The following is a 22,230-nucleotide window of genomic DNA, read 5'->3' as shown; positions in this document are numbered from 1 at the left end:
TACAACATGACCTGACATCTCTTGCTTGAAGGCTGAGTAGGCAAAGAAAAGTGGTAGGGGTAAAAATAAAAAGCAGGTCATCATAAAAACGATTCCGATGTTATTATAAAATATGGGATGGTGAAGCAGAGTTGTGGAAAAAAAACGAAAAAGAACGCAAAAGTATAGAAAACTGGGCATACCAGTCTGCAGTAATAGAACCGGGGAAAGAAAGCCCATAGAGAATCATGATGTGGAGGTAAAGCGTTTAGGAAGCAGCTAGAGCTTCCCTGTTAGAGGTTTCCTTTCTCATGAATAGCAACCAGAGCCTGGAAGGAGTCTGAACAAAAGGAAAAAAACACTCTTCATTGTTGGAAGAGTAAATATAGGCCTAGAATGTAAGAATCACAACAATATACAATTCTAGGTTCCTTCCAAAGAAGCATGAATTACCTCTTCCTCAAACAACTTGTCCTTCTGACGAAGGATTTTGTCATACAGGTTCCCTCCTGCAATTAACAAGAGACAGGTGTGAATTGCTTCATAAAGATCAAAGCTTGGCTCCTGTAGCCACTAGGGTTTCAACAAGTGACACAAGGAACTGAAGGATTCTGCTTCCTCTCCAAAGGAAACCCCTTCTTTTCTCTTGGTTCTTTACAAAATTCTTCCCATCCTTTTGAGGACTGTATCCAAAGTCTTCTTCAAAGTTTCCCCTCCCTAACAAGGGAGGCTCAATACAAAAATGGGAAATATGAGATTTTTAGAAAAGATAAGAACAAAGCCCATTCCTATATTATCCTAATTAGCAAAATACCTTGAAAGTCTTCAAAATCAAAAGATTTTCTTTCCTAGGACTCCTTTTAAAGGAAACTGCAATATTTTTGTAATAACTCTCTGGTGTGACTGTGACTACTAGAACATTTGGGTTATACCTGTGATGCCATGTTTTGTACATACAGGTGTATCTCATTGACAATTTCCTTTTTTTTACTACTTCACACTGAAACGGTTTCCATAATTTAGGGTATACCCTAGACTGTTTCTAATCATTACTCCCTTTACTAACTCCTTCCTAAGGAAGAACTCTGAATTTGTTTCTCCCTTGCCTTTATCAAATAACAGACTACAAATGATCACCATTCATTTTACTTCCTACCTGCAACTATAACTGCTGCCTTAGCTCGCCTCAGTTTCACAATGCCTTTCCCTTTAAGTTAGTAACTCAATGTTTCAACAAATCTACCACTTGTTCTAGTCCCTCCTAACCACAAAGGAAGTTAGCTGCTTAGGCTTCTGCTATTTCAGAAATCTCTAATATAATCTTATACATTAAGGGTTGATCAGAACCAGCAACAATCACGGTACATAAGCCAAAAACACAAAAAGTTAGAAGTCTGGGATCTTTTTCTTAGAGATCTAAGTGAAGAATATGCTGGGACTTTTTTTAGCTTGTAGCTCAAGAAAGGGCTTTGAGCGTTCTCCTATGTAATAAGGATAAGAGCTAGTACAGTATGTATTAAAGATTTACTCCTATCCCAAGAACTATGATAGGGACTTTACATATTCATCTAATGCAACAACCCTAGAAGACAGATACTGTTTATTAATAAATTCATACTAAGATGAGGAAGCTGAGGCAGAGAAAGTTTCTTGTGCAAAGTTAGAGAGTTAAGAAGTACTAGAGCTTGTGATATGGGTTTAGAGTCTATATTCTTAGAACTGAGCTAATACTATCTACAAGCAAAATGGTCCAAAGAAATCAGAGACCAGATAAATTAAGGCCATGCTTTACCATGTGCCATTTTCATTCAGCTATGAACTTTGAACCACTTTTCAGTTGGATAACTTTGGCTGAGTTAAAATAAATAAATAACACTCATAAGATTTCATTAATATTACATCAAGCCGTGCCATGCCACATGTCTCTTGGTGCCTAATTAGATGTCTAACACTAATGCCTAAAGTTAATTCATGTGAAAAAACCTTGAAAAGTGAATGTGAAATTCATCTGAATAATTTGAAGATGGAACTATAAGCACAAGAATTTGAATATGCAGGGGAAAATCCCTTTCCTTATTTTGTAACTCAAAAATTCTCTAAGAACTATTCTCTTAAACTATTTGAGTTATTTCTCTTCAACTCTAGAAATCCACTTAAAATTTTTAATCAACGTATATGCCTTTTATTTTTTTCTCCCCCTCAAGGTACAAGAATGTCTTGCCAAAGGAGGGCCCATTGAATTCGACCTTACCGTTACAATATTCCAGCTCAATGAGCAGGGTGGTATTGTCCATGAAGTGATTGTAGTAGGCAATAATGTTGTCATGCTGCAGCAGCGCCAGAATAACAATCTCATTCAAGGCGTCACGACGTTCCTTCTCTGACAGTCGGATCAAATCAACTTCCTTCCACACAACCAGTGAGTCATCCTACAACACAGTAATAGAGGTATCGTGCTTTTCTCTCGCTTGGCAGAGAATGAATCCACACCTGGATCTCTAAGTCTAGAAAGAAAACGTCCTAGATGGGCAGAGACTGACTCCTTTTATTTTTTCCTTTAAAAAAAAACAGGAACAGAATTTAAAGATTCTTCATACAATTGCGCATTGTAATTTAATGTGGGGGGAGGGGGGAGCAAAGCACTAAGATGCTGTTACATTGTTGCTACACTTAATTTGCATGATGTCAATTTCAGGTAAAAATAGGAAAGGCAGATCTCTAAGATTCTATTGAGGGACATTATGACAACCTGCTAGTCATGATAAGCAGAAGTAGGGCTAGAATATTGGGAGAAATGGAGAGCTGGAGAGCATGGTTATCTATAGCTAGTTACAGTTCCTTGTAAAATGGTAATATTAAACTTATCTCTAATTTTATAAATTTAGATTTCTCTAGTGATTTCTGTTTATGGTTTCTGGATAGGAATAAGTGATGCCTAAGGGCTTAGAGTTCACTTCCCTCACCTGCCCTATGTTGCAACTCCTATAGCTCCTATAACTTTTGTGTCATGTGTTTCCCTCTATCCATGACAACTTATCTGCAGCTCCCAATATCCACTCCCTTTTACAACACCCAAATTCTTTACTGATACTGCTTCCCAGCCCTGGAGCATCCCTACCTAAATCATTCTCCCTATCCTTTAGAATGATTCTGCCAGAACTTTAAAACTTGGGGGTGGGGGGTTATCCTGATAAACCTTCTACTGTGCCTTTATTCAGTACAACCATTCCTTCATTTTCACAACTTACACTGGTATGATATTTGTGCATCCTTTCTCATTTATATACACATTCAACTTAAATGCTTTTTTAAAAAAAAAAAAAAAACTAATGGCCAACTTGTCTTTCCACTGAAATAAAACCTTCTGGAGAGAAAGGGCTGCTTCTTTTTTTTTTTTTTTTTTATGATAGTCATACAGAGAGAAAGAGAGAGAGGCAGAGACACAGGCAGAGGGAGAAGCAGGCTCCATGCACCGGGAGCCTGATGTGGGATTCGATCCCGGGTCTCCAGGATCGCGCCCTGGGCCAAAGGCAGGCGCCAAACCGCTGCGCCACCCAGGGATCCCGAAAGGGCTGCTTCTAATTAAACCTTTGTAAATTCACAAACGTCATAAACATTTGGCAATATGAACAATGGTCTGCCATTTTGGGGAAGTATAATCAAATTTTACATAAACCAACCTCAATAATCAAGTTCAACATGATGGAAAGGCATGGGGAGAGGAGACCTGCAACTCTGTGTTCTAGCCCAAGATTTACTTCTAAGTGTCAAGTCATTTAAACATACTTAGTTTAATTATAAAACAGAAACAGCAATGCTCATCTTCTCCTTCTCATGAGTACAAATAAGAAAAACAGAATACCAACAGTAACCCTAAATCTGTACATTAATGTTGCACTAAGATAAAAAAAGAACACGAAAATTTTCTCTTACAACCACCCACCTCCCCTCCTCCAACTTTCGGCCTTAAAAACTATGCTAGCTTGGAACACACCCCAGAACTGCAAATGGATCATTTATGGGTGAATCATCATCACCCACAGTCTTCAAGTTTAAGACTTTAGTGATAAAGTCCAATTGATGGTTAGTTTTTGGAAGTAGTGTCAGCACTACAAGGCTTCAGATCAGTATACGTTCCGGACTTGGGGGGTCAGTGATCTATGAATCTCTTCAAAGGATGTGTATATATGCAAAGCGGGGCGGGGAGGGACGGATTATTTTTACATTAGGTTTTCAAAGGAGTCCTTGCCTCCCCCTAACCCAAGTTAAGAAACAGTGGCTTAGAATATGCCAGAAACGTATTTCCCATTCACAAACACTGATGAAGAAAGTGACGAACCCAAGGATCTTCTAAAAAATCTCCAACTAGGTGTTCATACCTGAATTTAAAGATAGCGGCGAAGACGGTGGAATTGCCACTAACGAGGGAATTTTGAAGCTATGCCCCTCCTCTCCACCCCGACCTCGGAGAGCTATACTAACACGAGGGAAAGGCAGTTTTGACAACACTTCACATTCGTATGCCACTTTAATTTAGTTTGCAAAGTACCTTCGATTCTCAAAATCAAACTTAAAAAAATAAAAGATTATTTTAGGGGGGTTATCATTAACCCCAATTTACAGATGGGAAAACTAAGGCTCAGAGAAGGTTCAACGCTTTGCTCAGTTCCCCAGGTTCGACAGAAACCATCAGTTAGTAAAATCGGGGATCTAAACTCCCGGCGCGGGGGAGCTGGAAGAGTGGAGAAGACCCTGAGACAAACACCCTGCGGCCACGCAAACCTAAGTGAGGACGAGGGAGGCGCCAGCCTCGGGCGAAGCCGGGAGCTGGTCGGGGCTGGAAAGCGGGGCGGCGAAGGAGGGGCTGGGGCGGCCGGAGCCGGGGGCCGCTACCTCTGTGCGGCGGTACAGCGTGGCCTCCCCGAAGGCGCCGCGGCCCAGGACGCGGATGGGGATGTAGTGCAGCTCCTCCTGCTCCGCCGCGCCGCCGCCGCCTCGCGGCCCGGGACCGGCGCTGGGCCCGGGGCCCGAGTCCCCGCCACCCCCGGACTCGCTCCCAAAGTCCGAGTTGATGGAGTCGCAGTGTCGCTCGTACTCGCCCAGCACCGACATGGTGGCGGCTGCGGGACCGGCCTGCGTATCCCCAGCGGCGCCGGCCGGCGCTGGCCGCGCTACTGCTCTCCCCCTTCAGACGCCGGCCCGCGGCTCCGTCCGCCCCGCTACCCCGCGAGGCTCCATGGTGGCTCCTGCCCCCCTGACCCGGAAGCAGTTCCGGGTGCTTCCGGCCCGGCGGGCTTCCCTCCGCCCCCGCCGGCCCGTTGGCTGCGTCCCCGGCCCGGCTCCCTCCCTCCCTGCTGGCGGGCCGCGCTGGCTGGCGGTCGCGGCGGGCGGGCGGGCGGCCTGGAACCCAAGGGCTCTGGCGGCGGCCGGGGAGTCGCTGACCGGCCTGTGGACCCGCCCCCGATCCCTGGCCAGGATCCAACAGCTCCGAGGTCCGGAGGTCGCCCGGTCGCATCTCGGCGCCAGGCCTATCTCGAGCGCAGGGACTCCACGTTGGACTGTGCTCGTTGTTTAGGGAGATACTGAAGATAACTGTAGTTAGCGGAAGTACTTGCCTCCTGTCATCTCAGCCCGCAGGCCCAGTCGTTGCTCCCAGAACCACCCTAGGTCCTTCCCTCTTCTATACAACTCCCCAAAATATTTTAAGTCAACTCTCTTTTCCCCGATTTAACATTCTCCTTCCGTGTATCAGTCCAAATCTTTGGCCGTCTGACCTCTTGCAACATTCTTCGAGCACGGGGTGCCGGTATATTTGAGGGTGGGAAATCTACAATAAGATGCTCTTAACCCTCAAGTCGCTAAGAGAATTGTAATACAGTGAAAAAACATGTTCCATCAGTTATTGACCTTGGGCAACTTTACATCTCCAAGCTTTTTTAAAATCTGTAAAGCTGTAGGTACATGACCTGTATCACAGAGTTAACAGCTAAGTTTTACTGAGTGTTTTGTTCCTAACACTGTTAAAGGTTGTCTTTCCTTGAGTCATCCCACTTAATCCTCATATTTTCCCCCAATCTACGGAGGGAACTGAGATAGAGAGATTAAGTAACTTGCTCAGTGTTACACAGCTAATAAGGGAAGTCAAACCCAGTAATCTGGATCCACATCTTTCAGAGAGCATGTCTTGAGAGTAAGAGAAAGTCATGTGGCTGGAGGCCAGGGTGTATGTAGGGCAGAAGCAAGAGAAGACAGGGCTTCAATTGTTGAGTTTGGCTTTCCTGTGGACAATAAAAAATTAATTGAAATTTTTAAGGAGGGGAGTATATGATTAGTGACTATCCTAATTTGCTGGGGAAGTCCCAATTCACGCCTTTTCCCCAGGCATAATAGAGCTTTATTTTGCTCAAGTGCCCAGCTCAGACAATAAACAACAGTCACTTTATATAAGACCAAAGATATATTTTCTTAAGAACTCTGTTAACAATGTGGAGGACAAAGGCTAGAAGCAGGGAGACCAGTTAAGAGACAATAACATTCTAAGAAAAGAAGAGGCACTGAATTATTTATCAGTGTGAGTGGAAAGGAAGTCCATATTTGAGAAATCATCTGAGAAACATTTATTTTTAAAAATATTTTAATTATTTACTGGAGTGAAAGATAGGGAGAGAAAGCATGAGGGTGTGGGGGGGGGGGGGGGGAGAGAAGGAAGCTCCTGCTCAACAGGGAGCCTGAATTGGGGCTCAATCTCAGGACTCTGGGATTATGACCCAAGCCAAAGGCAGTTGCTTAACCAACTGAGCCACCCAGGCATCTCCATCTGAGGAACATTTAGAACTTTATGATCAGTAGGGATATGGTTGATGAGGTAAATAAATGAGTCCAGGAGATTCACTTCCTGATTTTTAATGAGGTGGATAGTGATTGCAAGGAGAGGATAAAGAGAATTGGTAGAATGGGGTAGGGGAGTTGTGAAAGATGAATTCACACTCCTTTGACCTCTCTACAGCTCATCAATGACCCTTTTAAAGTATGATATCCTACACTCTGCAAAACACTCCACCTTGGCTCTGGATTGGAGTACAAAGGGACTGCTGTCTCCCTTGACCTGGATCTAGTACTACTATTAGTAGGGATGCTTAGGTTGCTCAGTTGGTTGAGCATCTGCCTTCCGCTCAGATTATGGTCCCAGGATCCTGGGATCAGTCCTCACATCAGGCTCCCTGCTCAGCTGGGGAGTCTGTTTCTCTCTCTCCCTCTGCCTGCTGCTCCCCTTACTTGTGCTGTCAAATAAATAAAATCTAAAAAAAAAAAAAAAAAAAAAAAAAAAAAAAAGCCAGCCAGCCTGTGAATGTGCAAAGCACTTCAGGTTGACTCTTGGAAAGGAGCTTTATGAAAAATGTTCAACTGTAAGTAAAAGGAAGGAGAAAATGGCTGTAGTTGGGTTTTATATAGATGTGATGGGCAAAAAAGCAGTCCTGAGAGGTTCTGAACTAGGAGGGGTATTTTGAGAATGGAGGGTATGGGAGAGGACACTCTAGGAATCATTCCAATAGCAGTTTCCAAGAGAAGCTACAGAGAATATTTGGCTTACAGAACCCTATTTTACCTTTCTGAAGATGTTATTGATTATGATTATGTTTATATACACATCATATAGCTTACATATTTATAAAATATAATAAAACTATTAGCTCAAATAAACTTTATTCATCTCAGCAAATTATATATAACTTTTCTCTAATTTATATGGATACTTTGCCATACTTTAAAACTGAAGCATATGGAAGAATTATTGCTACTTCAAAGAGATACTCAAGAGTAACAGAAAAATACACCTAAAATGGTTTCTGCTAGCATTTATTTGAGAAAATTTACACAAAAATCCCCAATCCAACACTTACAAGTGAATCTGTAGAAATCCCACATGCCTCTGTCCATTAAACAAACAGAAAAATGGCTTATGACAGGAGTTTATGACAACAGTATAACAGCACTTAAACTGTATCATTTCTATCTATGTTATATATAGACTGTGTTGAAAAGGCTCAAAATGTTGGAAAGCAGGTAACATCCCCATTTTTAAAGCTTATTTGCTCTTGCACTAGCCCTCTATCAAAGGCAAATAATTTTTACTTTTTCAATAAAACCAAGGTGTTATCAATGAACTTTAAACTGAAAGCACAAATGTCTGAGTTGGTATTTCTGGCATGAGAGTAAAAGGGAAGGACATGGAAAAAATACCAGTTTCACAGAGTCACATCTGTGAACAAAGACATCAGTAAAATAAAATATTCTCCTCTCCTATCTTATTTGCCATTTTGTCAAACAGAAGGATATAATCAAGTGAAGAACTTTCATTGCTTCTGAAAAAGGGGAAAGGCACCAGTCAGAAATATGAGTTTCTTACTAGGCTAATGGTACAGAATAGAATTTGACCTTTAGGCCTCTAAGACTGCATCTGACCCACAAATTCGGTTATTCTCTTCCCTACTTGGATGTATCCTCTGTCACCTAGTATATGTAATATCACAGGTGGACTTTCTCAACATCCATTGTCCTCCTTATGGTGAGGATTTGGCTGCCAGGTTCTTAAAAGCTGTACCTATCAATTCCTACCAGCAGATGGCAATGTTACACAAATTAATGAAAGAACCATTCTGCCACTCTAGAGGAATTCTAGAGACAAGAAGTCAAGAAGGTGGGAAGGGGGGACGGGGCTTTTGGGTTTACAGTAGCTGGAGCATTAACAGAACGGCCTGAGATTTTAACAATGTAACTCACTCCCTCTTCTAATTTTGTACTTTATCCTGGTCATCACAGCAGTGTTCTCCATTAATTCTAATACATTGCTTCTTAATTGCAAGCTATTTGCCCTAAGTCCTATAATTCTTGCCACTGCAATTAGACAAAGCCCTGCAACAGTCAGCAGGAGTTAAAAAAGAAAATTACAGAAAGGACAGACTCCTGTCCACTTTCCTAGGCAAAATGGAGAAATTTTCAAGTGACAGTATTTTTCATAACTTTTCATAAACATGGTCATTTGTATCCATACCTTTGCTTACTTATATTAGTAGAGGCCTTTGGGCACCTTATATTCCCATAGCAATTCTTCTTGCTGTGGTAAAGAAGCAACATTCATTTTCAAGTATTTATTCATAATCCTTCCAGATGTGGTTTTTTTAATACCCCATGTCTTAATTTGCTAGACAAAACATACAAAGACAGGAATTAAGTCAGTGACTGGCCATGTAGGAAGTGTTGGTAAATTTTACTTTCATTTTCCTTGCTAGAAGTTATGTTAAAAATTCAAGCAACCACATATCTGACAAAGTACTTGTATCTACTATATAAGGAAGTCTTGAAACTTAATAGTAGAAAAAATCTAATTAGAAAGTGGGCAAAAAGAATAGAAATAGTTCATTGAGGAAGATATATAAATGATAAATAAGCACATGAAAAGATGTTCAACATCATCTGCCATTAGGAAAATGCAAATTAAAACCATAAAGAAGTACTACTAGACACACCTATTAGAATGACTAAAATAAAAAATAATAACAATAGCAAATACTGGTAAGAATTCGGAGAAATTGGATTGGTCACCCATTGCTGGTGGGAAGGTAGAATGGCAGTTACTCCAGAAAAAGAGTAGGACAGTTTCTTACAAAAATAAACATGCTTAACCATACAACCCAGCAATTGCCCCCTTGGGTATTTCTCCCAGAGAAATGAGAATTTATGTTCACATGAAAACCTATACATGAATGTTCACAGCAGCTTTATTAGAAATGGCCAAAAACTGACAATGACCCCAATGTCCTTCAATGGGGGAATGGTTAAACAAATTGTGGTACATTCATACCATGAAATACTGCTGAACAATAAGGAGCAAGCTATTGATACATGCAACAACTTGGATGGATTTCAAGGGATTTATGCTGACTTTTAAAAGCCAATCTCAAAAGATTACATACTGTATGATTCCATTTATATAAAACATTCTTGAAATGACAAAATTAGAGATGGAGGACAGGTTAGTGGTTGCCAGAAGTTGGGGCTTTGGGGAAAGGAAGGGAGGTGGCTCTCGTTATAAAAAGGGAGCAGTACGAGGGGTATAAGAGTTGGACTGTTCTGCATTTTGCGGTGGTGATCACACAAATCTACACCTGATAAAACTGCATAGAACTAAAACACACATAAATACACAAAAAAGGTTTAGGCAGTTGAGCACAAATATTTTAATTCTCTAAAATGAAGTCCTCTTTAGGAGTTATATACAGTTCAAAGCTCCTTTCTATGAGGTGTCCCATCTTATCACCCTTTTTTTTTTTTTTTCTTATCACCCTTTTAAGAGACATAAATTTATGAAAGGATATCACCAGAAGCTACCTAAACATTTCAGCTAAGGGTCAAGAGAAAGTGAAGTGAAAGTGTTTTCACACAGAAATCCAAAGAGGACAATCAGAATGAAACAAGTTCAACATAGTCATACAAACCTTGGTAAAAGAACTAGAGTGGAAGCCCAAGCTGGTGAGCAAGTAGGAAAAAGAAAGAAAACATAGTTCAAACAGGTAACAGGAGGAAACCTAGTATAAATGCTGGCTTTGGCATTATCTAGGTAACCCCCTATTGTTTGTCATAGGTAACTCTATTAATAATAGTCCTATTGTTGCAAAACCAGTCCAAATCCTACCAAGTTAAAAAGAAGTCCCTCATTGATTTGTTGGGTGTAGGTGGCAACCCATGGTCCTCCCATACCAAAGGAGATCAGTTCTGACAAGAAAGCTCCAACGTGCCTTGATGGTGCTGTTGGTAGGATGCCTTAGATCAGGCACGTCCCAGTGATGTTCAGCTGGCTGAGATACAAGGTGGGAGGAGACTGGGTCTTTTTACTCAATCAACTTCTTGGCCTTGAAGAAGCGACGCAGGTAGAAGACCTGCCAGGTGGCTAGTCCAATGAGGCAGAACATTGAAAAGATGCTGAAGTATAGGACCCGAGTGTTTGTTGACTCTAAAAAAACAAAAGTGTTATAAGGCTATGAAGTGAGGCTCAGCAGGCTTAACAGAGGCCAGGGGGAAAAGGCAATTAATTAACTTCATCTAGTCCCTAGACCTGTCAGTAGGATTTTGGATTGGCTTTTCTCAAAATTTCACTGTTCTATATATGAATGTTAAAAATTACAAACATTAGCACTATCAATTTGATACACAATAAGCTGAGAATATAGCCAACCACATATCACAGAAATTTCTATTCCCTTGAAAATATAACAAAGCTCATTTACCTGGAAAAGCAACAATACTGAAGTAAGTGATCATCCCATTCCCCCATCCCATTCGGCAAAACTGAGAAAAGAGATCTGTCTCCTTTATGAAGAAACAAGAACTGCCTTCTCACCATTGGTATCTCGCATCTCCTCCTCTCGCTTCTTCATGTAGGCAAAATCATTAACAATGGATTCTGAAAGGTCTTCTAGGCGTCTGAGCTCTACCTCTAAAGGCTTGAGCTTCTCAACCTTGGCTATCTGGAAAAGAAAGGAATCATGAATTCACTCCTTGAAAACACTGCTCTCTGGTCTAGAACAGGCAACAGAGGAGTCTTTTAAAAGTTTCACCAGATCCGGGGCACTTGGCTGGCTCAGTTGGTAGAGCATTCGACTCTTTATCTTAGGACTGTGGGTTTGGGCCCCAGGCTGGGTGTAGTAATTATTTAAAAATAAAATCTTGGGATCCCTGGGTGGCGCAGCGGTTTGGCGCCTGCCTTTGGCCCAGGGCGTGATCCTGGAGACCCGGGATCGAATCCCACATCGGGCTCCTGGTGCATGGAGCCTGCTTCTCCCTCTGCCTGTGTCTCTGCCCCTCTCTCTCTGTGTGTGTGTGACTATCATAAATAAAAATTAAAAAAAAAAAAATTTTAAAAAAATAAATAAATAAAAATAAAATCTTTAAAAAAAATAAAAATTCACCAAACTTAAAATCTCCCCTGTTATCAATCTAACATATTTTGAAATCTGGGCATCTGCCCTTCTCCACAAACTGATCATGTGTTTCCTCAAACTTTTTTGATACTTTAATTTTGACTAAAAACTCCTTATAAGTATTATAATATAGTGGGCTATAAAGTAAAATGTTATTTTCCTAAGATTTCTGATTTTAAAGCACTTTACTTTGCCCTTCCACTCATGTCCAAGAAAAAAAACAATATTATCAGTGTTCTCTATAGAACTCCCTACCTCTTTTTTTTTATTAATATTTTATTTATTTATTCATGAGAGACACACACAGAGAGAGAGGCAGAGACATAGGCAGAGGGAGAAGCAGGCTCCATGCAGGGAGCCCAATGTGGGACTCGATCCAGGGACTCCGGGATCACAACCTGAGCCGAAAGCAAATGCTCAACCACTGAGCCACCCAGGCATCCCAACTCCCTACCTTTTCTTCTCTTTTGTCCAATTCACCTTCTTTGTTCTTTTTCTGTTAATGTTAACAGAAGTTAATATGGGATAAACAGGAAGAGTTTAGGGTGTTTTGTTTTCTTTGCTAATTTGATATTCCTCATTGAACATCTGAAGTTATTTAATATGAAAATTATTTAAAATAAAACTAGAAACTGCTGTTAAAATAGGGACATAAAAATTAAGCTTATATTTAAGGTACATTAAAGTGTGATGAATTTGCAATGGTCCACCTAAGTTTTCTTTCACTGGATGTACATTTTCTGATATTTGTAAAACGTTGGCTAGAGTTAATGGTGTGATTGATAGCCGCAAAAACAATGAAGCTAACTGACCGTAAAATTTAACTAATGGTTAGTTAATGCATTTAGCTAACTCTCCTAGCTTAATGCCCAAATGCCAAATTTTGTCATTAATATCTGCTGCTTGATCTAGTATCTAGCCACAGAGCAAAGAAATTCCCCAGGAAAAAGATTTCAATTCAAGAGATATATAATAAGCTGAACTTTAGTCTGTTTAACATTTTCCCTCCTGCTCTATACTTTCGCCTCCAAAGCTTCCTGAATGAGATAGTATAAAAGCAATGGCATGAAACTTCTTTAGCAATAAATGATTTAAAGTTTTCTATATAGAAACTTGTAAAAAGAACTGCAGATGAAACTATAGCCATGCCTCTGCCAGCTGAAAATATTATTTTTAAAAATTACTTTGAAGACTACTTGTAACCCTTTCCACGTTTTCTGCAAAATGACAATAGGCCAAAAGCCCCAAACCTGAAAAATTATGGAATTAAGATAAATTTGGAAATCTTAAAAAAAAACTTAAATAGGGCAGCCCCGGTGGCAAAGCGGATTGGCGCCGCCTGCAGCCCGGGGTGTGGTCCTGGAGACCTGGGCATCAGGCTCCCTGCATGGAGCCTGCTTCTCCCTCTGCCTGTGTCTCTGCCTCTCATGAATAAATAAATAAAATCTTTACAAAAATAAAATAAAATAATAACATAAAATAAAATAAATAAAAAATAAAATAAAATAAATTTGGTATTGAGGATGGCCTTTGTAGATTACAGACCAAAAATCTCACTCCTAATCTTTTTCTTTTCTGATGTTTCATTTATTTTTTAGTTGTACAAGCAACACATAAACATTTACATTTAATCTAAACCTAGAGATCAAAAAACTGTACAAAGCAGTCTTTTTAAAAAAGGAAAGAAACATTTTAAGACCTTAACAATAATGCTTTCTTGAGTGCTTACTATGTGCAAGGTACCAATATAAATGATGATCTCTGCTCCTAAGAAGCTCACAGTCTGGTGGGGAGGCTCATATAAAAAGTTATAACCATAACATAAGGCATCGTGTATTAACTCCTACAATAAAGGTACACATTAAAAGTGGAAAGAAAATAGCACAAGATTAATCATAGTTGGAAGGATAAAGGAAAGCTAACAGAAGTGGGCGAGGCAGGATTCACAAATATGCAGGATTTTGAAAGAGATGAGAAAGGCATCCAAGGCTGAGGGAACTTGCATATCAAAACATGGCTGTGTTTAGATCATATGCAGTCTGATGCGCATGTGTGTATGTATGTGTATGTGCACACTCGTGTGTCAACACACATACATGCTTGGGGGAGGGTGGTCAGTAATAGCAAATGAAAGGCTCAAAAGTTAGGGTGGAGCTAAATTGACAAAGAGGATGAAGAAGGTAGTATAATGAATTAGACCTATCAGTATATCTCCAGAATGCGTAATCTACTTTAGACCTTACAATCTTTTTTTTTTCTTTTAAAGATTTTATTTATTTATTTATTCATGAGAGACACAGAGAGAAGGACAGAGACATAGGCAGAGGGAGAAACAGGCTCCTGGCGGGGTGCCTAATGCGGGACTCGATCCCAGGATGCTGGGATCACGTCCTGAGCCAAAGGCAGACAGACACTCAACCACTGAACCACCCAGGTGCCCCTATACCTTATAATCTTGCTTAGTCCTCATGACCTTATATAAGGTGAATATTATTATTCCTAAATTTTTCAGATGAGGAAATGAAGGTTCAAAGTGTTAAGTAACTTGCCCTAGTTCTGAGCTTGGTAGAGCTGAGACTGGAATTCAAGTCTGAGTTTATATTTTATTCTGAAGGTACTAAAAATTTGATGGTGGAAACTAGCAGACCACACTAAGTTTTTTGTGGTTCAAAAGTGAAGTGATCAAGCTATATTATATTAGGTCACAAGGTTCTGCATAAGTTGTCCAGTTTATTAGTCAAACTTCCTTGGTTTCATACTGCTATTATTCTAATTTTTAACAGACTAATAGAATAAAAATTTTAAACAAACTATCATTACTATTCTCAGGAAGACCCTCTTCGTTTGCCCAGGACTAAGTATTCAATGAGTATCATCAAGATTGATATCATAGTCAGTATAAAAAGATAATAAGAACATCCGTATCAAAATCCCCAATAACTGTTGTTCTGCTCTTCTGAACATCTGATTTAATGTTCAAAGTGTCTGTAAGAATGTGAAATTATACATGTTTCATGGTGGCAGGCTATTATTCCAGTCTACTTCTCTCTTCTTAGGCTGGAAGGATGATTTGTATTTTGCCAACAGCTTAATAAAAGCAAAGCCTATTTGACAATGTTATATACCACAGATTCTCCACTAGAGGGTAGTAATGTAAACTGTATTTAGGCATTAAATGAAGACTATCAGCTACAAGGGACTTCATTCTACAAATCAAACTGTATCCGCTCAATATATATCCAAATCCTATCTATCTCTCAAGCCTTAACCATGAAGCTTCCCTTCACTACTTCTGACCACACCGATGCCCTCTTTCTTAAAGTCCTATAGCACTTAGACTGTGCCACATCATTAACACTCAATCGTACACTGTCATATTCACATTGTTTGATTTTTATCCTTTATCCCCCACACTAGTTTGGCTCTTGAACTTAAGGAAATTAATACAATGTATACTTTGTATAGCATGCCCATTCATGCCTTCTTCAGAAAGGCCAACTTTCTCATAGCAATAGGAATTACTTTTGGTCCCCTGAAGCAACAAGGCTTCCTCAGACCACTCTGCATCTACCTTCACCCACCACCCAGGACAAAGTCTTCCCTACCACACTATCACTCTCGTCTGTAGTGGTAGGGACTCCTTGGAAAAGCTACAAGTCAGAAAGCCATTTTCTGCCCATGTAAAACACCTCCAAAATCTTGTGAAATTACCCTTCTTAAGGTATTTCCAAATCTTCCACTCCCTTAGTGATGATCTGAACCTAGGGTTCAGAGTCATATAATTGCACCAAGGAAAGGTTTTAACTCTGAAAAACTGCTTCTTAAAGCACACGTGGGAACGAGCCTCTAGAGAATTGCTAGCCTGTTTTCCTTGTTGGAGCACCGAGACTCAAGAGAAGTTTTTTGTGGTAAGCCAGATTCAGTCAAATTGCTGTTACCTCCACAGTCCCCACCCCAGCCCCCCAAATTTTAGAAGCACAGCAGTAACAGTGGACACCATCTAATCTAACACAGTCAAGATAAAGAAGGCAGACCTACACCCAAGAACAACTCTTGTGTGGGGAAGTATGTGAATCACAGACCTCTTCGTAGAAACTAAGATGGTCAAGAATGGGCCAAAATAAGGCCAGATAATACTGCCAATCTTAGGGCTTTATGAAATTTAGGATGATCCTATTTACTCTGTCATAGTCAACTTCTAGAAAGGATAGAAAGAGGGAGCCAAAATTACTGAACTAACCAAACTATGTGTCGGGTGCCTTGCCCATATGTTATTTCATTTAATTCATGTCGAGAAAGGGATTTTGGATCTAGTATGCAGAACTAGAGCTCCTCCCCTCCTAAGGGCATTCAGAAAAGTAGAACTTTTGGAAAGTCTTCAGCTGTTGCTCCAACAAGGGCAACAGAGTTTCTGGTATACATGTTGATAGCAAATGACATACTAATAGAACCCACAGGCACAACAGGATTTTAGTTATACTGAAAATTTTGACATCTACATCAAGAAGGGAACATATATAGAGTCCCAGAGTTAGAGGATGTGTCAGCAACTTCTTTGTGGGATAGTTATTGCCTTCATTTCCACAACTGCAGGATTAGATAATTGAGTCTTTGCAAACAGCTGCTCTAGTTCATGGACCACAAAAAAAAAAAAAAAAAAAAAAAAAAAAGGCTCAATTCATACTGACTCTATAAAGATGTGCCCCTCTTCATTGTAATGGGCAGAAGACAGTGTAAAAGGTCCTCAAAACTCAACAGAGATCAAAGTGCTAATATGTGAGGACACACCAAACTCTTTAAATAACCATTCTAGCTTCCAAAATATTAGCCTACATTTGTATTGTTTACATAGCAATTTCACATGCACTAATTAAGTAAATCCTCCATAACAATTTAGTAGGTATTGTAGTACTGTGTCTAGCTACTGAAACCCTGACTACTACTATTAAATTTTACAAAACCACAAGGGATTTCAGAATCATGACGCTCCCAACTGCGAGGGAGAGATACTTTGGATGTGAAAAATTAAAGAAATGTGCCACCTCCTCTAAGCCAAACACTTAGGCCAATAGGCTCAAATCCTCTGGAGATAAAAGCTCTCTATTACCTCAAGGGCCTGAAATTAAATGCCTCAAAACCTCTACATATGTTCAGTGTTCTCCGGTAATTAACCAGAGAACAAGTGCTTCTATTATTCATGTTCTTGTCACAGGCATTTGTTGAAAGACAAGTAACGGTTATTTCTAAGCAAGATTCAAGGGAGCCTAGCCACTGACTGAGGAAAGGGCTGGTCTTTGGCCTACGTCGAAACCACTCCTCTGTCTCAGTTTGCTGTGCCTTTTTGGGGGAGGTGGAGGGATTGGTGGTAAGATCACCAAAGAAAGTAGTAGCAGGAGTTACTTGGTTAAGAAACAGAATTTAGAGCTGTGTTGTAACCATGTGCGTAATGACATGCTTAGGACGTGCCAGACTTCCAAAGCAGGAAGCAGGCAAAGGAAGTGCTGTGGTTTCCTTTCTGCTAGGGATTCCCCTCTTGGGTTAAGCAAAAGGTCAGGGAAGATAAAGGCCCTTCCCCAATGTCAACAAAGTCCAAGGATGACAGAAATTCCAGGAGGAATAGGAGTTCTAAAATGCTCCGTGACAGTGATGCCCACATTATTTTATATATAAACTCAATAATGCCCTCTGTTTTAAGAGGGAAAAATTACATCTAATGTCTAATCAAGTGCCCTATTATTTCATATAATGGTAGCCATCATATTTGGAAGAAAAAGTTACAACCGGTAAAATTCCTTATGGTAGGAATTCAATGCATGCTGACTTAAGAGTGGCTTCAAGTTGAGGACACTGCAGCAGTCACTGAAAAATGAAAATCGGGGATGCCTGCGTGGCTCAGCGGTTGAGAATCTGCCTTTGGCTCAGCATTCTGGGATCTAGTCCTGCACTGGGCTCCCTGCATGGAGCCTGCTTCTCCCTCTGCCTATGTCTCTGCCTCTCTCTCTCTCTCTCTTTTTCTTTTAAGATTTTATTTATTTATTCATGAGAGACACAGAGAGAGAGAGAAATAAAATATTTTTTTAAAAAAATCTTTAATAAGAAAAAAACAAGAAAACTGAAATCATCTTAGCTATTCTTCTACCTCAAAATAACTACATTTTTCTTTATACCTTACAATGACATTTTAACATATATTATCTTATTTAAATATAATTATGATTCTTCTGAATCCTCAAAGTTTAAAAAGATTATATTTTTCTTTATAAAAAAGATTTTATTTATTTATTCATGAGAGACACAGAGAGAGAGAGGCAGACACACAGGCAGAGGGTGAAGCAGGCTCCCTGCAGGGAGCCCAATGCAGAACTTGATCCAGGCATCCTTGGATTCCAACCTAAACCGAAGGCAGATGCTCAACCACTGAGCCACCCCAGTTGAGCCACCCCGGCTGAGCCACCCCGGTGCCTCTGAAAGGATTATTTTAATTTACTCTTCAGTTCATCAAATAAAGAGGCCCTCTTGCTTTCTGTCTTTTTTTTTTTTATGATAGTCACAGACAGAGAGAGAGAGAGGCAGAGACACAGGCAGAGGGAGAAGCAGGCTCCATGCACCGGGAGCCCGATGTGGGACTCGATCCCAGGTCTCCAGGATCGCGCCCTGGGCCAAAGGCAGGCGCCAAACCGCTGCGCCACCCAGGGATCCCAACTTTCTGTCTTTTAACTAAACTAGCATAGACACAGAAACAAGCAATTCAAAGTCCCTGCCAGAAACTGTCTTCTATTCACTACCTCTACCGCATCCCTTGCTCTTGTTGATTACCTATAAATAACTCAGCCTCGTGTTGTTCCATTGAATATCTAAACTAAGGAAAAGAGGAAAAACCTAAAGAGCAGCAATTCTGGTACTACTTCCTGTTGCAGAATTAGCTGGTCATTTCCAATCTTCTTCCATTTTAGTCTCCTTTCTAGGTCCTGATCAAAGATGGAGCAACTTTCTCTGGGTCCGTCAGTCCTAAAAAATTCTCTTAAATCATTTAAATCAACTTTCCTTTATTTAGTTTACATTCTTTAAAAACCATTTACATTTCCTGTGCCACACCTCTTCTACATGCCTTCAAGGTACCATTGTAAAAAGACTGATCTGGGTTAAAATACTATTAACTTTCTGTGAAGATCCATCCTCCAGTCTTAAGTAGTTCTCGTGCTTTTGTTCTTTTTTGGGGGGGAAAGATTTTATTTATTTATTTGAGAGAGAGAACGTGCATGTGCATGCATGGGGGTGTGGGGGGGACAGAGGGAGGGAAAAGCAGACTCCCCGCTGAGTGGGGAGCTGGACACAGGGTGGAGGTAGGGGTGGGGGCTCCATCCTAGGACCTTGGGATCATGATCCGAATTGAAGGCAGACACTTAACTCACTAAGCCACCCAGGCAGCCCAGTTCTTGTGGTTTTTAAAAGGTGCTCTCCATTTGAAGAACCATTTTGTGATATCTTTCATAATAGACAAAAATGGCTCAGAGTCCCCTTACCCTTATCCTATGCACACCTCCACCTCCCTAATAAATGTCAATTTTTATTACCTATAATACTTCCTGTCAGCAAAAATGTTTATTCATTATCATCATTCCTAGTCTCTTGCAGTTTTTGCTTCCATCTTGCTCTTTAAGTTTCTTAGAGTGTGAAATTATTTTATTAACTAGAAGCTACTTTTGACTATGGTGTTTCTCAAAGACAGCACAGTTGTTCAAGTCTAAATAGCACTGAATCTATGTCCCAGAAATATATATATAGCTGTCAGTCTGGGAATAAAATCTTTAAGAACTAAAAACACGTTGCTTTTCTTAATCTTGGACATATAAATGAAGTCGAGCTTTAAAAAAGTATAAATAGAGGCACCTGGGTGGCTCCGCGGTTGAGTGTCTGGCTTTGGCTCAGGTTGTGATCCCGGGGTTGTGGGATTGAGTCCCGCATCAGGCTCCCCACAGGGAGCCTGGTTCTCCCTCTGCCTATGTCTCTGCCCCTCTATGTCTCCCATGAATAAATAAATTAAATCTTAAAATAAAAATAAATAAAAAGTCTAAGTATACACCTTGTTTCTGTCTCAAGAGCACTAATGGCATATGCTTGAGTGTTTTATCTCACCAACATTTCTATGGGATAGTTGGTTCAGTCATTTGGCACTACCAGAATTATTGTTCAAGGCTGTTAACACAACATTTTGTATTAGTTAAGATTGTAGCTGATTGTCACATGACTACTGAGAAAACAAAAGCCTTCTGGGCAAAGCACAGCCGGCTGGCCTGACTAGGTCACAGAAACCTCCCAGCACAGCACGCTACTACTGGCTATTACAGAAGGACATACCTCTTCATAATTTTTCGCCTCCACTCCGTGTTTCATGTCTAGAATCACGAGTTGATCAGGTATCCGCCCTGTTCCTGAGAAGGAAATCAAAAGATTCATTGTGTAGAATATTTAAAATTCCGGGAAATCACCCACCCACCCTCCCTCTCTCTAACCCCTACCCTCTCAATAGAGGGAAACAGTCGCAACTCCTCCCCCTACTCAGCTGCAAAAAATTCCTGGCTCTGGCTAAAATCACAAGCATTCCAGACAAAGCCTCTGTCTGTGTGGGGTGCCAGAAAGCAACAAGAACATGCTGCTGGCAAACATCTCTGAGCAAGCAGGACACAAGACACTGTAGCTGGTACTACAGAGGAACAGAATAGCAGAAGAGACAACATACACGCTTACTGAATCGGGAAATAAAATTCAAGTCAAAACAGTACAAAAATGAGTGGCATATAGACCAATAGGTGGTAGGCACCAACTAAGATTGAAAAGGTGCATTTCTACATCTGGAAAGGCTGTCCTGTCAAATTTTGGGAAAAAAAAAAAAAGGATTACTGGGTATATGGTAAGCTTGGATTTACTTAATATAAACATGAGTATTGAAAACAACACAGGATTTAACTAATATTCCACTTTAATTCAAACATTTTGGTCAATGTAAGGTCATTTCCGTAGGTTAATAAAATATTATAGGACCCACAAAACACTTCAAAGAGAATAGCCCAAGAAAAATTCTTGTAAAGGAGAGTACAGTTTTCAGGGATGCTACTTAGAGAAATGTCTATTTGGGATACTAGGGCCAAGAAAGCTAGGGTCATATTAGAAAAGGTAAACTGATTCAGCTTGATCAAAAAAGAATTTAACCTTAAATCATCAAATAGGAGAGAGGGAAAAACTCCAGAGTCCCAAAATTGCTCAGCCCCAATCCCCTGGAAATCACCTGATTATTTATGAAATAAAAAACTGCCTGCATGGAATTAGGAGTTCAGTGAAACGGTGCCACTTAAACATTGGAGCTCTTGAGACTACAAGCCAGAGAGAATGGCACTATACTCCACCGCCTGAACACTGCAGGTTTCTGAAATGGACTAAAGTCAATTCAATAACTACTGAGAACTCACTGGGTGCTAGAAATGTACTGAATTACAATCTCTGCCTTCAAAAATTCGATGGGGAGCTAAGACAAATAATTGTAACAGCTACAATGAAAATGCAAAGCAGTATAAAACTTCAAGGGAAAAAAAATCCATTCAGATAATCCCAGCTATGGAGTAAAGGTTAGAGAAATAAAGGAATTAGTTGTGGACAGACTCCACTAAAGAGAAAGCACCTAAAGACAAGGACAAAGTACTCTGGCAAAGGCTCAAATATTGAAATGAGTATGGCATGTTTAAAAGACAGTAAAGTTCTTTTGGATAGATCAGAAAGATCAACTTGAAAGCAACAGAGGGTCGCATGGTTGGCTCAGTTGGTAGAATATGTGGCTCTTGTCTTGGGGTTGTGAGTTCAAGCCCCATGTTGGGTGTAAGGGATTACTTAAAAATTAAAAAAAAAAAATGTAATGCAAATTTAAAAAAGAGGAGAGGGATCCCTGGGTAGCGCAGCGGTTTGGCGCCTGCCTTTGGCCCAGGGCGCGATCCTGGAGACCCGGGATCGAATCCCACGTCGGGCTCCCGATGCATGGAGCCTGCTTCTCCCTCTGCCTGTGTCTCTGCCTCTCTCTCTGTCTCTCTGTGACTATCATAAATAAATAAAAATTTAAAAAAAAAATTTTAAAAAGAGGAGAAAGAGAAAGCAACAGAAATAAGACTACATAGGTAGGACTAAGAAACTAAGTCACAAATGTCTTCTGAGCATGAAACTAGTAAGTCTCCTAAACAAAAAAGAAAACAAACAAAGTGGCACCCAGAGAAGCAGGCATCTTTTC

At 40.4% G+C, this 22,230-nt stretch overlaps 2 protein-coding genes across 2 annotated transcripts in view; both read right to left on the bottom strand.

Moving 5' to 3' along the window:
• Positions 1-5,237, bottom strand: part of NEK9 (NIMA related kinase 9) — a 38,540-nt gene extending 33,303 nt beyond the window's left edge. The window contains exons 1-3 of the mRNA XM_041758940.1: positions 4,873-5,237; positions 2,231-2,408; positions 433-488 (exon numbers count right to left, since the gene is read on the bottom strand). Coding sequence (XP_041614874.1) covers positions 433-488; positions 2,231-2,408; positions 4,873-5,091 — 453 coding nt within the window. The 5' untranslated portion in view covers positions 5,092-5,237. The remainder of the gene's footprint in view (positions 1-432; positions 489-2,230; positions 2,409-4,872) is intronic.
• Positions 5,238-7,820: 2,583 nt separating this feature from the next.
• The window catches only part of TMED10 (transmembrane p24 trafficking protein 10), a 36,367-nt gene continuing 21,957 nt past the window's right edge, over positions 7,821-22,230 (bottom strand). The window contains exons 3-5 of the mRNA XM_041759033.1: positions 20,316-20,389; positions 11,378-11,504; positions 7,821-10,990 (exon numbers count right to left, since the gene is read on the bottom strand). Coding sequence (XP_041614967.1) covers positions 10,869-10,990; positions 11,378-11,504; positions 20,316-20,389 — 323 coding nt within the window. The 3' untranslated portion in view covers positions 7,821-10,868. The remainder of the gene's footprint in view (positions 10,991-11,377; positions 11,505-20,315; positions 20,390-22,230) is intronic.

Source organism: Vulpes lagopus, chromosome 6, assembly GCF_018345385.1.
Source record: "Vulpes lagopus strain Blue_001 chromosome 6, ASM1834538v1, whole genome shotgun sequence".
Lineage (NCBI taxonomy): Eukaryota > Metazoa > Chordata > Mammalia > Carnivora > Canidae > Vulpes > Vulpes lagopus.
This window is presented reverse-complemented; position numbering and strand designations above follow the sequence as displayed.